Raw genomic sequence first — 15,106 nt, forward strand, 5'->3', positions numbered from 1 at the left:
GTTGGGTGGCCAAGTCCTAGAATCATAGAATCATAGAATCGTTAAGGTTGGAAAAGACCTTTAAGATCATCGAGTCCAACCGTTAACCTATCACTACCAAGTCCACCACTAAACCATGTCCTGCTGAAGGTCGGAGAACAGCTTCTCCTCCCGAAGCCTGGGGTTGACAGCAGCAGGAGGAAGAATCAGTTTTAAAGGTATTAAGGAATTCCTACAGTTCCAAGACCATCAAACTGCATCTCCCCTAACTTCCAACATCTGCCATGCCTAGAGACAGCCCTCAAGCTGGACCTCCTGGAGCATGAGGACCCCTGGAGCTGCGCGAGCCACCCCCTCTGAAGGCAAGTGACTGATGTGGTCGGACAAGTTCCTGCGAGAAATGCCCGTTCCCCTCTAGCAGGAGAGAAATGGTGGGCATCCAGAGTTAGGTGAGACGTCCCCTTATGGTGTAGCTCAGATGACTCTCCTAGAGTCCGGTGGGCCTGCTGACCATGCTGCTCTTCCCTGGCGTTGTCCCACCCCTTGCCCAGATTGGCTGACGGGGTGAAGGATCCAAGTTCATCCCGGTGCAGAGCAGGGAGGGTGTCTACCCAGCATGGAGGGTGTCTACCCCGCTCCAGAAAGCCCCAGGAGCAGCTACGGGGGGGTGCGGATCCCAGGAGAGAGCAAGGGGAGTGTGGAGACGCTAATGGAGGTCTGCAGCCGGCAGGGATGAACCCAACCTTCTTGCTGCTGCGTCCCCTGACCTTGCCGAGGACCTAACGCCCTTCCTGCTCTTCTGTCGTCTTCTTTCCAATTGCCATCGGTGACTCTGCGCACGGGGGACCCAGCACAACCCTCCAGCTAAGGCCGCACAACCCTCCAAGTGGTGGAGAACAAGAAGATGCTTTGTGCGTGACACAGGATTGAGAGTCCAGAAGGAAATTTCAGCCTGAAGAGGGGAATATCCCCAAATCAATCCTCACAGCAGGCTACAGCTCACCACGCTCGTCTTCTGCTCACGTAAAGCAGCCCCTCTTGCTCTTACAGTCCTCGCAGATGTGTTGGAGTAACTCTGTTACCTACAAAGTCCTGGTACCAGCCATCACAGAGACAAGGGGTTTGGCTGAAGATGACCATGGCGGTATTTAAAAGACGCATAGAGGTAGCGCTTACAGCCATGGTTTAGCAGTAGACTTGGAAGTCTTAGGTTTACAGTTGGACTCGATGATCTTAAGGGTCTTTTCCAACCTGAATGATGCTATGATTTTATGATTCTTTGCTGTTCTTGGCTTGGCCATCGAGCATCAGCATGGGCCAGGACTGAGTTTACCGTAAATTAGTGACGTTACCGAGTTCTCAGCTGTGCCAGGACAGAAACTCTGAAGGTATGCGGGGTATTGCTGGGCAAAGAAAAAGGTTTGGTAGATCTCAGACTTGCCCATCGATTTCTACGTTATTTCTTGAGGGAGACAGATAGAAAGCAAGAATTTAAGCCTGATGTAGGTGCTGTTTCCTCCACGGGAGGCCGAGCCGCTGGTTAAAACGCTGTGTTCTTCTCACACTTCTTCTGCACTGTCTTCCACTTACCCAGTCCCACCAGATTGACCATTTCTTCTGCCACGTGCCCCCCCCAGTCCAGCTGGCTTGTGCTAGTGGCGAGATGGTTGCCACCGTGGTCAATGTCCTTTGCATGACTGCCTTGTTGGGTTGCTTTCTGCTCATCCTTCTCTCCTACGCCTTCATCCTTGGCCGCATCCTGCAGATGCCTTCGGCGGAGGGGAGGCACAAAAACCTTCTCCACCTGGGCCTCCCACGTCGCCGTTGCGGCGGTGCATTACGGTCGGGCCTCCATTACCTACTTGCAACGCAAATCGCCCCATGCTGCGGGATCAAGTGTTCTCATTGATGTGTCCTACACGGTCTTCACCCCCCTTCCTCAGCCCCATCGTTTTTAATCTGCGAAGCAAAGACTTAAAAAATGCCCTTTGGAAATCCCTGAGGAAAAGCTTCATCGTCAGAAAAGCGCATTTTTGGCCAATGTCTAGAACTTTCCCCCAATTCTCCTCAAATTGCACCTGCAAATCATTAGGAACCTCCTTTCTCTTGACATCAAGGGGAGCCCATGTCACAGGAGTGTCCAAAGTCTTCAAAACTTGAGTAAATCTCATAAAACAACGCTGCAGCCAGATGGGCTGTTTCCCAAAACAGGGACACTGTAGTAATGCCTGGAGGACCAGAAGTGTCGCAGCCCTCCATTTTATGGTCAACTCCAACCAGGATTTCAGTAAAATTCTCACTTGGCCCCATATTCACCCTGACATCATCTGCATCATCATGGACAAGGGGAGGTGACTGATATTCCTGGTAGGAAGCGTTAAATGCGGTTGTCCGGTGGGATTTGGCAGGTGATCCCCTATCATCTCAATGAGCTTTTCTCACCAACCCTCATCGCTTTCCAGCTGGTATTCTTTCACCAAAGCAGACAGGTGTCGAAGGCCTAGGCCTGAGCTTAAATGAGGGATGATGGGTGTGGGTCTCCAGGTGAGGCTGGTGAGGGCCGTTAAGCCCCGCTAGTGTCCTCAGGGCCTTGACGCTACCCAACACAACCATGGCCAAGGGAACGGGCCAGGAAGAATCAGTGAAGGCGGGCGTGGGCATGGGCCAAATTCCTGGCATCCCAGTCCTGTTGCGACCTCCGATGGAGGTGGTGACCCACTGGGTTGAAGCATATGAGTCAACGGAGGAAAAGAAGCTCAGGAGTCGTCCCTCAGTGAAGAGGGAAAGTGTGAAGTACAGAAGCCCCCATCCCTGGCGTTGCTCTTGGGGGTCCGAGTCCTTCTGATCAAGGTCCAGCCTGTGGAGAGTGTGAGGCCAGCAGCAGCCCCCCCCAGCGCACTGGGACTGGGGCCTCTCGGAGCCAGGTTGCTTGGGAATGAGGCCCAAAGCTGGTGGTAAACTCTGTCGAAAGCTGAACCCTCACCCTGCCTGCAGCTGCTCCTGGGAGGAGAGCTGGAGTTTCAGCAGGTGCCCTCCGAGCCCCATCATGCAAGGAGCTTTCTACCAATCGGGTGGGAACACTGCCAAGGCCACCACTAAGCCATGTCCCTAAAGCACCACATCTCCCCGTCTTCTAAATCCCTCCAGGGATGGGGACTCAGCCCCTGCCCCGGGCAGCCTGGGCCAGGGCCTGACAGCCCTTTGGGTGAAGAAATTTTTCCTAATATCCAACCCAAACCTGCCCTGGCGCAGCTTGAGGCCATTCCCTCTCGTCCCATCGCTTGTTCCTGGGGAGAAGAGACCGACCCCCCCTGGCTCCAGCCTCCTTTCAGGCCGTTGCAGAGAGCGATGAGGGCTCCCCTCAGCCTCCTCTTCTCCAGGCTGAGCATTTAATCTAGAAATGATTGAATGATTGAGGAGGGGGAAAAAAAAAAATTACCACCATCTTCTTTACATTATGAATTCCCAGAGCAGACATGTGCCTTCAGATGTGCGTGGTGGTGCATCCCCCCCCGCCCTTTCCTCTGGGCCACCTTACGACCACAGGGAGCCCTGCCAAGGCTTGGCCTCTGAGCAATGAGTCCGGCGACCAGGCGCCCCTTGGTCATACCAGGCGCTCTTGCATGGCTGAGCTGGGAACAAGGATGCCTTGATCTCACCTGGCATCATCAGTCACCCCTTGGCAGCTTGAGGACGTATCATTGTGGATCGTCACTCAGGCGGATCGGTACGGGAGGATCATACCTGTCTTGCTGAGAACTCAGCAATAACCGACCGCAGCTGTGGCCAGAATGGAAACTTACTGATGCCTGAAGTCCATCATCTCACACCCCTACAAACAGCGGCACCGCGGGAGACCCTTTGAGCTCTCCTGGCCCGCAGCGGGCTGTGCCCGTGTCTCCCTCGGAGCTGCGAACTCTTCAGTTTGCATACGGAGGCCTGGCGACAGGACCTGGGCTGATCTCCGGTGCCCTTCGCTCCTTGAGGTTCAACCCTTCGCCCGTTGAGACAATCATTGAAGTGAGTATTTCACTGAATTTGAGGGGAATTTTTGATGGGTATCTTTATCTGTGCATATCAAACTCGCGAGGGATTTTAAGAGGTATTCCTTTATTAGGCCTATTGTGCGATTGTGAGTGTGTGTATTATACAAATACTGTAGCACGCTTTATTTAATCACTTTGTAGATGCTGGAGTAACCAATGATTAGTTACTACTAAATCCTTGTGATTCTCTCCTTATTGTGAATAACCCTAAACTGCTGCTAAATACATATAATCCTTAGACATAAACTGTAGACCAAGTCTGAGACTAGGATTGGATCCAGCCGCACCGAGGCTCCTCTCTGAGAAGGAGTTTAGAAAGCGAGGGGGTCCATGCCCAACCTCGTCACTCAACGGGAGGGCCTCCTTCACCCCCTCCTTGTATTCCATTCCCTCTCTCTCTTTCTCTCCATATATTCCGTTCATTTAATAAGTAATAGAGTGCCATCGAACTCTGTTAAATCACCCTTTTCTAAATTTCTATTAAAGTTACTATTTACAAATATCTGTGGTGGTGATAATTAAAGCGGCCTAACCGCTCATGCATAGAATCAAAGAATCGTGAAAGTTGGAAAAGACCCTTCAGATCATGGAGTCCAACCGTTAACCTATCACTGCCAAGCCCACCACTAAACCATGTCCTTAAGCGCCACGTCTCCCCGTCTTTTAAATACCTCCAGGGATGGGGACTCCACCGCTTCCCCGGGCAGCCTGGGCCAGGGCCTGACAGCCCTTTGGGTGAAGAAATTTTTCCTAATACCCAACCCAAACCTGCCCTGGCGCAGCTTGAGGCCGTTCCCTCTCGTCCCATCGCTTGTTCCTGGGGAGAAGAGACCGACCCCCCCGGCTCCAGCCTCCTTTCAGGCCGTTGCAGAGAGCGATGAGGGCTCCCCTCAGCCTCCTCTTCTCCAGGCTGAGCACCCCCAGCTCCCCCAGCCGCTCCTCCCCAGCCTTGGGCTCCAGACCCTTCACCAGCTTCGTTCAGTTTCAGTTGCAGAGTGTGGTGGATAGAATAAGAATATTGCAGAAGGAGGCTAAGGTTAAGAGGGGGAAGGGAAAGGCTATAATTTCTGCGGTGTTAGGAGTGAGTCTGGCCGCCGCGGCGGAGGAGAAAAAGCAGAGGTCTTGTCGGGCAGATACGGTGGTGAACTCCCTGCAGGTGGTAACAAAAACCCTGCAGGAACAGTGGGAGGAGGAGAGACGCCAAAATGCGATATTAAAAAATGAGTTGAGAAACAAACTTTTAAGGGAAGCGGATACACTGCCGGGGGTAGAAACAAAGCTCGCGGAGAAGGGGATGCGGCAGATTTACCCCCAGGGGGATTCGCAGCGAGCCAAAGAGACCGCAGAGAGCCCCCCCATGTACCCGCTGATCAAAACGGAGTATGTGTATGAGGATGAGGGCGACAATCGTCCCCAAGTTATTATTAAGGAGGTCCCGTTTACCGCAACTGAATTGGCAAAGCTGAGAAAGGACTTTGCGAGGAATGCAAAGGAATCGGAGACCGAGTACGTGTGGAGAGTGTCGTTGTCGGGGGGGGATGGGATCTTACTGTGAGAAAAGGAGGCAGAAGGGTATTGGGGTCCGGGTGTGTTTTTAACTACGGGCGATCTCCGAGCCCCATGGTCGTTGACCCAGAGAGCCGCGTACTGGGCGGGGGGGGGATTGAGCCCCTTGGAGAGGGGAGACCCCTTAGCTATAACGGGCACGGTAGATCAATTAGTAGGGAGTGCGCAAAGGGCGGCGTGCCGTCAGATGATGTGTGACCGGGAGCTCAAGCCCCACCTGGGCTCGCCGATGTCAATGCCTGTAGACCCGGAGAGAATGACCCCCCTGATGGGGGGACTGCCCGACCCCCTGAAACCCCTTGGGATCCGATTGCAAGGGCGGATTTATAACACCCCCGGGGGAGAAAGGGTTGCAGCCGCTTGGGAGGGGATAACGACCCCTGCCTACCGGCGACCAGGGAAGAAAGTGTGGACGTAGGGGGAAGTGGCTCAGGAGTTAATTGATTTTGGGAGGAAATACAGCCCTGTTGGTGGACCACCCCACAGAACCGGGACCAGGGCTGTGCGGGCGGCAGAAGGAGTTAGTGGGGGGCAGTCACCCCTTGGGAGTGGCTGGGACGCGACTGGGAAAGGAAAGCCCCTGAGCCAGCAGGGACTGTGGCAGCTGGGGCTCCAGAGAGGCGTTCCCTGAGATTTAATGGACGGGCTCCCCACCAAGAAACTGGAGCAGCTTGTGCGGAGATGATCAGAGCAAGGGGCCATTTCGAGGCCAACTCCTAGCACCCCACCCCTGATAAACTCTGGGGAGAAACCAGCCGGGGGGAGAAAAGACGGCGGAGAAGTAAAACCTCCGTCCCCTGAAGGTGAGGGGGAGGGCGGAGGGTGGATGTCCGTAAGACAGCTCACCTGCAATGCAAAGGGAGACTTGCCGCTCACGGTAGCGGTAGGACCGAAGAAAACACCGGTAACCTTTTTAATCGACACGGGGGTGCAAATTACCGCACTGAGGCGAACAGAAGCGGAACGATGCGGGATCTCGGTACCCTCTAGAAACCTGATTGTTTTAAATGCTCTGGGAAAGACACAATTGGTACCTATGACCCCAGCGTCACTATGGTCACCAGGGGAGGACGGCCCTGTTAATGCTATGGTGGCCATAGGATCTTTTCAAATAAATCTCTCGGGCATAGACGGTTTAAAGGGCAGACAGTGGCGCGATGCCCAGGGAAATGCGCGGTCTTTCGGCGTCCCCCAGATCGGGCAGTTGGCCGAAGCCCCCGGCGTGGAGGTGCGCCTGTTGCAAAAGGCACCAGGGACGGAATCGCGCCAGTGCTGGAGGACTGAAAGGGGCAGGGAATTATAGTTCCCACTCCCTCCCCCTTTAACTCCCCGGTATGGCCGGTGCAAAAACCAAACGGCAAATGAAGGTTGACAGTAGATGACCGGAGGCTGAATGCCAACACCAGCCCATTAACAGCCGCTGTCCCGAACACCGCCGAGCTCATAGCTGCCGTTCACGAGCAAGCACACCCTACTATGGCAACTACTGACGTTAAAGACATGTTCTTTATGGTCCCTCTGCAGCCACAGGACCAGGACGGCTTCGCCTTCACTTGGGGGGGGGGCACCAGGACACCTTTACACGGCTCCCTCAGGGATACAAGCACTCCCCCACCTCAGCCCACCACGCTCTGGCGCAGGAGCTGGAAGCGATTCCCATGAGGGCGGGGGTGACAATTTACCAAGACATAGGTGATGTGCTCATAGGGGGGAATCAGGCGGAAGAGGTTGGGGAAGTCCAGAAGGACATCATCACCCATTTAGAGAGCATAGGATTGACAATCCCACCCGAGAAAATACAAACCCCTTCAAGCGAGGTGAAATTTTTAGGAATTTGGTGGAAGGGAGGGATGACGTATCCCACCAGACACCCTTTCCTCCCTCGACCAAATTAAGATACCAGAATCAAAAAAAGACTTACAGCACGCGTTAGGGCTGTTGGTGTTCTGGAGGAAGCACACCCCCAACAAATGCTTACCAAGCCCTTGGGCCCATTCACCCGACAGACCCGGTACAGATCGAGTCGGGGTTTGCCATGACCGGGCTGTCGATTCATTTGTGGCAGAGGGGGCCAGCAGGGCCCATGAGGCCCATTGGCTTTTATTCCCGTAGTTTCAAGGACGCAGAAAAACGGTACACCGCGTGGGAGAAGGGGCTATTTGTAGTCAGCCTGGCTTTACGAGAAGCGGAGCGCACGATTCGCCAGCAACCAATAGTGCTCAGAGGTCCTTTCAAAGTGATCAAACCAGTTTTAACCGGGACACCTCCCCCTGACGGGGTGGCACAAAGAGCTTCGGTACGAAAACGGTACCCACAAATAGAACGTTGTTGTGGTATCTTTGAAGTTTCTGAGGGCGCTACCAAAAATTTAGTTAGGAATCCCAGGCAGGCAGGAACCCCACCTCTCAGCTTGGCTGGGTAACGGAAGAGAAAGCAGCATGTTTGGAGTAAGTTTTCTGCCACTCCTGGGCAGGTGTGGCATTTCAACAGCTCCCACTTGCAGGATCACAATGGTGGTTACTTTAAAGCAAGAAGAAAGCCAGGGACGTTTTTTACGCTCTTCAGCACCAGACCTGTATTTCTTTAAGACTCAAGTTCTCTTTTCCCGCTTCTTATTCCCCAAGCAGTCCCAGGATTCTGCACTTCTAAAGATATAGCTGGTACACAAAATAGGCACTTCTGAGTTGTCCACACTTGACACAACCACAACCTGTTTGTTCCTGGTGGGTCACAACTAGTAGGAGCTCTCGATGCAGGACACGGTCTTTCTGAGGGCATTTCCAAGAGCCCCCTTGACTTGCCTGTTGCTCAGGCTGTGGAGGAGTGGATTGGCCATGGGCGTGAGGATGGTGTAGAAAAAGGATCGCACTGTATTGAGCTGCCTCAGCGAGGCTGTTCTGGGTATCATATAGACAACGATGAGGGTACCATAGGAAGCAGTGACCACGCTGAGGTGAGAGGAGCAGGTGGAGGAGGCCTTCTGCCTCCCCGTGGTGGCTGGGATCCTCGGGATCGCAGCTATGATGCAGATATAGGATACCAAGGTGAACACAAATGGGGAGGCCACATCCAGAAAGCAGATGATGAAAGTAACCAGTCTAAGCACCGTGGTGTCGCTGCAGGCGAGCTCCAGCAACGGGGCAAAATCGCAGAAGAAGTGATCAATTGCATTGGGACCACAGAAGTGTAAGTTGGAAAGTAGCCCGCTGACTATGGTAGACATTAGTAATCCTGCTAGCCAAAACCCAGCCGCCGGCTGGAGACGGAGCTTCTGCTTCATGAGGCTGGCATAGAGCAGGGGGTGGCATATGGCCAAGTACCGATCCTAGGACATGGTGGCCAGCAGATAACACTCGGTACCTGCACAACAGGCGAAGAAAAAGAACTGTGTCATGCAGCCTTGAGCAGAAACGGATCTGTCCCTGGTTAGGAAGCTGGCCAGCAGCCTGGGCAGGATAGTGGAGGTACAGCAGATTGCCACACTGCAGAAATTAGGCATCTGATCTGAGGCCCACAAAAGAAGGACGAGGAAACCTAAGAAAAGGGAAGGGAAGGTTGACAAAGGTAACAAGATGAATTTAGTTACCCTCGTCACACCTTCAACTGACCGGGTACCAAAATTGATCCTCACAACCACACCAGAGCAAGAATATTTTTCCTGAAGACCTTTTCAGTCCTTCAGGAGTTGAAAACCCTCCTTTTCATGCTGCTGCTGGCGATTTCTCTGCTCGCTGTCATGGGGAATGCAGTCGCCATTGCCATCGTTTGGCTCCGCCACTAGTGCCACACCCCCAGGCATCCTTTCCGCAGCACCTTGTCCTTCTTGGATATTTGGTTCAATCTGGTCATTCCCCCTGACATGTTCGTCAGTCTCATGCTGGAGATTAAGATATCTCTGCGGCCGCGTACAAGTCCCTCCTTCTCCGTCAGCACAGCTGAGTTTAACCTATGTGTTGTGATGCGTCTCGATTGCTGCAGGGCCGTTTGCAGCCCCTCACACGACTCTGTCCTTACCAACTCCTGGCTGTGCTCCGTGCTCATCTTTAGCCGCTGGGGAATGGCATCTCTCGCCACGCTCAGCCCCACCGTCCTGTATGCCGTTAGACCCTCTGTAGAGCCTGCTGCTTCTGCGGCATCATCCCTTTGCTGAGAGCCGCCCGCATGGGCACCGGCTACTATGAAACATGAGCGTTGCGCTCTCCTCCACTGTTGCTGAGCTCCTTCACACTGACCTCTGTGGTTTATGCCTACATTATATGCACCGTCCTGAGGATAACCTCTGTGCAAAGCCACACTAAGGCCTTCTTCACCTGGATATCCTTCACCTATATTTCTTCACTCACTATGGCATATGCTGGCTGCATGCTTGACGATGCAGGGCCTGAAGAGAAGCTGCTTTGTTGTAAGCTGTCTGTAAATTTGCAGGTTCCCCTAAGGAAGTGCATTCAGGAGAAGAACAATTTTAGAGAATCTAGGTGTCACCCAAGAGAGTAAGAAGACACAACCCTTTGAGTGTTTGAACTGACCCAGAAAATGGACGCTGGGACTGTCCCCTCTCATTCACTGATTCGCTACGCTCATAGTGCTGTAGGTGACTGAGCTTGAGCTTTTGCTCAAATACAGCCAGGGGTTTGATCTCAGAAAATATCCCAAAGGAACCCAGCGCAGAGCTTCCCCTGTGCCAGACTAGAGGCCAAGAACAAGCCGGGCATTTGGGATCTAAGGCTAGCCTGAGCCCCAAGCTAAAATGTCAGTGCAAACATGGAGCACTGCCCTGTGCTGCTCTTCCCCTTTTACTCCTTGTGGAAGTGCTACCCGTTCTGCCCTGGGACAGAGCCTAAGGGGACAACACAGCCTGCGGAGGAGATCTCTTTCACTGCTTCAAACCCACCATCTCCTCCCCTCCCTCTCCTCCCCTTGCACTTGGAATCATCCTGCTTTGGGAGTCATCTGCTCTGCTCCTTTCCTTGTCTAAAAACAAATATAAAGATGAAGGGAAAAACGTCAGTCTTTATTGCATATATTTTTCTTGTGCGTCCTTCTGTTAGATGTCTGTTTTGATATTAAAAAAAAACAACCAACAACTTCATAAATCAGTGATTTGAGACTTGAATAGTGCGTTTCATCTGCTTCGCTGCAGGTGCCTGTGCGAACTGGTTTTCCCCAGGCTCCCTCTAGAGTCAATGGAAACAAGAGAAGACGCGAGAGGCTGGTTCCTCCCAGCCTATAACTGGCGTGCAAAAGGAAGGTTACAAATCTCTTCCAGACGCTCTTCTCTTGCTCTGCGTTTAGGTCAGGACATTTGCTAGCAATAGCAATGAGCAACTCTTTGGAAACAACCGTGCTTCAGTGCAGACGGAGGTCAGATGAGACTCTGTGACAGACTGTGTGGAGCCACCGTGCCTTTCAGTCGTTATTTAGAGTACGAAAGAAGACAAGTTATACATGGTCCCTATTCCGCCCCCTCCCCCTCTCCTGAAGAAACAGAGAGCGAGAAGGAGTGGAAGGAAGCAGGGGATTACAAGAGATACTGGATATTACTTATTTTGAAAACAAGAGATTCTCAGGGATTCCTAGCGCAAAAAGGCAGAAACCTCTGAAAAGCAGAAAGAATAGCTTTCAACATACACATTTGATTTCATTTGATTTGATTTCATTTGATGGTTTAGCATTTGTGCAATAGAAGAGATGAGTTTGGCACACAGGTGTGACAGGTGTTTGTAATAGGTCTGAGTGAATGTGGCATTTGCCAGGAATGGGGTGAAATAGCTCGCAGCCTCTTTAAAATCCTCTGTTCTGGAGAAAGAATCCTTCGTGAGAGTTTGAGAAAGGTAGAAAGAAGACAACAAATTCTCTGAGGACTCGAACTGAAATGTAAACCAGAAAAATCAGGGGGTGAGAAAGGCTTGAAGGACTCTCTCTCTCTGTGCTCTCTAGGTGGAAGACTGCAAGAAAGGAAAGAAGCGGAGAAGGAAGGATTCCTGTCGTCCAGACTGTGAAATAATCACACTTGGGTTTTGCCATCTTCCTGTCTCGGCAGGATGAACCGAAATTCAGCATGGGAGCAGAAAATGAAACTGCAGTTACTGAGTTCATCCTAGAGGGTTTCTCAGGGCTTGATCAAAGCCTACAGCTGTTTCTCTCTCTGCTCCTTCTGCAGGATACCTGACAACAGTGATGGGGAGCACAACCAGCATTTTCCTCGTGTGTGTGGATCACCGCCTGCAAACCCCCATGTACTTTTCCATCAGCAATCTGGCCTTCCTGGAAATCTGGTTCACATCCTCCACAAGCATCAAATTGTTTGTGATCCTGAGTTCTGGTAGGAGAACGATCTCGCTAAGCAGCTGCTTTGCCCAGTCCTGTTTCCATTTTGCCCTGGGCTGTACAGAGTTGGTTCTACTTGCTGTCGTGTCCTTTGACCGCTACGTTGCCGTCTGCCAGCCTTTGCGTTATGCTGCCATCATGAAGCCTCAGCTCTGCATCCACCTGGTTGTTGCTGCTTGGGTCATAGGCATCACAGCCTTCAGTTACCGTCTGGTCCTCCTCTACAAGCTGACCTTCTGTGGCTCAAACAAGATCCACCATTTTTTTTGCGACAGCTCCCCCTTGTTCACATTGTCCTGCTCTGACCCCAGCCTGCTTTGGAAAACAGACTCTGTTTTATTATCGTTTATCCTACTGGGTTCCTTATGTTTAACTCTGGCATTTTACACGGCATCCTTTTCTGTATTCTGCACCTGCCAGCAGCCGCTGGGAGGAAAAAAGCTTTTACTACGTGTTCTTCCCACCTCACCACCTTGGCCGTTGCATATGGGAGCTGCATTGCTCTCTATGTGCGTCCTTCCAGAGACGTTTCCTTGGAGACAAACAGAACTGTGGCTTTGCTGAACACTGTCCTGTACCCACTCTTAAATCCATTCATCTACAGTCTTAGAAACAAGACTGTGCTACTGGCCCTGAATGAAGCCATTGCCCGTGCAACGACACAGCTTTTCCCCTAATCCTGATGCATTTCTGGACAGCAATTCCAATGAGCTGCTATGTTAAATATGCTAAATAATACCAGTGCGTATGTATGCAACCGCCAAATACAGATGCCTCGGGAGATGCACGTTGTTCATGTGTTAGGTTCTTCTCCTTCTTCGTGTTAGGTTAAGTGATAGAAGCTCATCTGCACACACAAAGAAGGCACTACCGATGGCAGGAAGAATAACTCAGTCAACACCCTGCCCCAGCTGCTCCCAGAGCCATCACAGGAGAGCCACCAGCTCATCAAGAGCCCATCTCCACAAAGCGAGAAGAGCACAGAGGCACCGTGGCAGGTGGGAACCCAGATGACAGGCTCCTGAGGAAGGGACATCTTGTCCCAGCTCCTTCCAGGGCTGCCCTGGGAGAGCCATCAGCCCCATTGTCCAGGTTTGAAACCCACCAAGAGGAGTCTCTGCGAGCAGCTCTCTGGATCGCCATTTGGACCAAGGGAATTGTTGCCTAGGGGCACAGGACACATTATGGGATGCAGGGGAAGAGCATTTTTGGATTGCACAGGACTTATTACGGGAAGTGTAGGGGAGGACCCTGACCAGTGCAGTCTGTTCTGTCTCCTCATTAAACTTAATTTGTGGGTGTGTGTGACTGGGGTGGTCTGTAGCAGCATCTGGAATGGGGTTGCAGCCTCAGGGGGCTCATATGTCCAGGTGCCTGCAACTGGGGAGGCTGGTATCCAGGGCAGCTACTGAGGAGACTGAGCCCAGCTGCTGGAGGGATCCACCCTGTACAGGTATATATAGAGATTAGAACAGAACGGAATAGAATCAAGCAGAATAGAACAGAATAGTTCAGTTGGAAGGGACCTACAAGGATTATCTAGTCCAAATACCTGGCCACTTCAGGTCTGACCAAAAGATAAATCATGTTATTAAGGGCATTGTCCAAATGCCTCTTGAACACTGACACGCATGGGGCATCGACCACCTCTCTAGGAAGCCTGTTCCAGTGTTTGACCACCCTCTTGGTAAAGAAATGCTTCCTAATGTCCAGTCTAAACCTCCCCCGGTGCAGCTTTGAAGCATTTCCCCGCGTCCTCTCCCTGGATCCCAGGGAGAAGCAATCAACACCTCCTTCTCCACTTCCCCTCCTCAGAAAGCTGTAGAGGTCACCCCTCCGCCTCCTTTTCTCCAAACTCGACAAGCCCGGTGTCCTCAGCCGCTCCTCGGAGGACATTTCTTCCAGCCCTTTCACCAGCTTTGGTGCCCTCCTCTGGACGCATTCAAGTACCTTACATCCTCCTTCAGTTGTGGGGCCCAGAACTTCACACAGTACTCCAAGTGTCCTGGTTTCAGCTGGGATAGAATTAATTTTCTTCCTAGCAGCTGCTACAGTGCTGTGGTTTGGATTTAGGATGAGAATAATGTCGATAACACACTGATGGTTTACTTGTTGCTAAGCAGTGGTTATACTAGTCAAGTGCTTTTCAGCTTCCCATGCTCTGCCAGGTGCACAAGAATCCGGGAGGGAGCACAGCCAGGGGGGCTGACCCAAATTGGCCAAAGGGCTATGCCATACTGTATGACGTCATGCTCAGTATAGAAACTGGAGGGAGTTGGCCAGGGGGCAGCGATTGCTGCTCGGGGACGGTCTGGGCATCGGTCAGCAGGTGGTGATTGTGCATCACTTGTTTTGTGTATTATTATTATTATTATTATTATTATTATTATTATTATTAGGGGGAGACAATCTCTTCCCTCGCACTTTCGGCGAGGGTTCTCGTTATGCTCTTCAGGACACTGCTGGCCACCTTTGCTGCCAGGTCGCACTGGATCAAGTGGATGAATGCTGGATGGTGTTCAGTATTTAATTCCTCTAACCTTTCCTATATTTTCACTTGTCCTGACACAATGACCACTTCTAAAGTCATCTTTTCAGCAGGTTGTCCAGACATTGGCCCTTTCCATTATTCTTCAGTTTTCTCCTGCCCTTACTCATTGTTCGTTCAGATACTTTTCACCTATGCTGCTGCTTTGAGCTTCAGGGACTAAAAACTTGCCTGTCCTTCAGTAGGACAAGTGTCTGTTTAGCCAGTTCTTTAATTATGTTTATCTCAACCTTTCTGTAGCTGTGTATCTAAAACATTTCTCATAAGATTACCCCTTGTAGAAAGGCAACCTCATTAGAGGTAGCTTGTAAGTAGCATATGCTCGAGGAGTGTATTTTATTGTTTATGAAGCTTTATCATGCCTAATTTTCTTTGCTTGCCAACAGGAAGAATCCTTCTGTGCCTGTGTCCAGCCAGTTGTCTAAGGAGATCAGGTGGGAGATGGTGCAATGGAGCTGTAACATTCAGTTCCCAGAGGTCAGGGAAGTCTGATGCCAGGAAACTGATGTAAATCCCAGGTGGCCAATGAGAGAAATGGTGAGGTTGAGGAAGGGAGGAAGGAAGGGGCAAGGTTGTCACTACAGTGCCAGACCTCAAGGGACTGCTTTTCCTAGCTGTCCAGACTGCCTGAGGACAACCT

General features: G+C 51.7%; 1 protein-coding gene and 1 pseudogene across 2 annotated transcripts; one reads left to right on the plus strand and one right to left on the minus strand.

Annotated features, from left to right (window-relative positions):
* The first annotated feature begins 19 nt into the window (after positions 1-19).
* LOC148050697 (olfactory receptor 6M1-like) lies at positions 20-14,222 on the plus strand (annotated as a pseudogene). Its single transcript, XR_015700852.1, has 2 exons — positions 20-3,999; positions 11,752-14,222. The product of XR_015700852.1 is annotated as an olfactory receptor 6M1-like (transcript).
* Positions 8,326-9,632, minus strand: LOC148050698 (olfactory receptor 2A14-like). Its single transcript, XM_087741080.1, has 2 exons — positions 9,606-9,632; positions 8,326-8,916 (listed from the first exon to the last, which is right to left on the minus strand). Exons 1-2 carry the CDS (start codon positions 9,630-9,632, stop codon positions 8,326-8,328), a joined length of 618 nt encoding a protein of 205 aa, XP_087597206.1.
* Positions 14,223-15,106: the final 884 nt, after the last annotated feature.

Source organism: Nipponia nippon, unplaced genomic scaffold (genome assembly GCF_047370975.1).
Source record: "Nipponia nippon isolate SJK-2023a ecotype South Korea unplaced genomic scaffold, ASM4737097v1 scaffold_72, whole genome shotgun sequence".
Lineage (NCBI taxonomy): Eukaryota > Metazoa > Chordata > Aves > Pelecaniformes > Threskiornithidae > Nipponia > Nipponia nippon.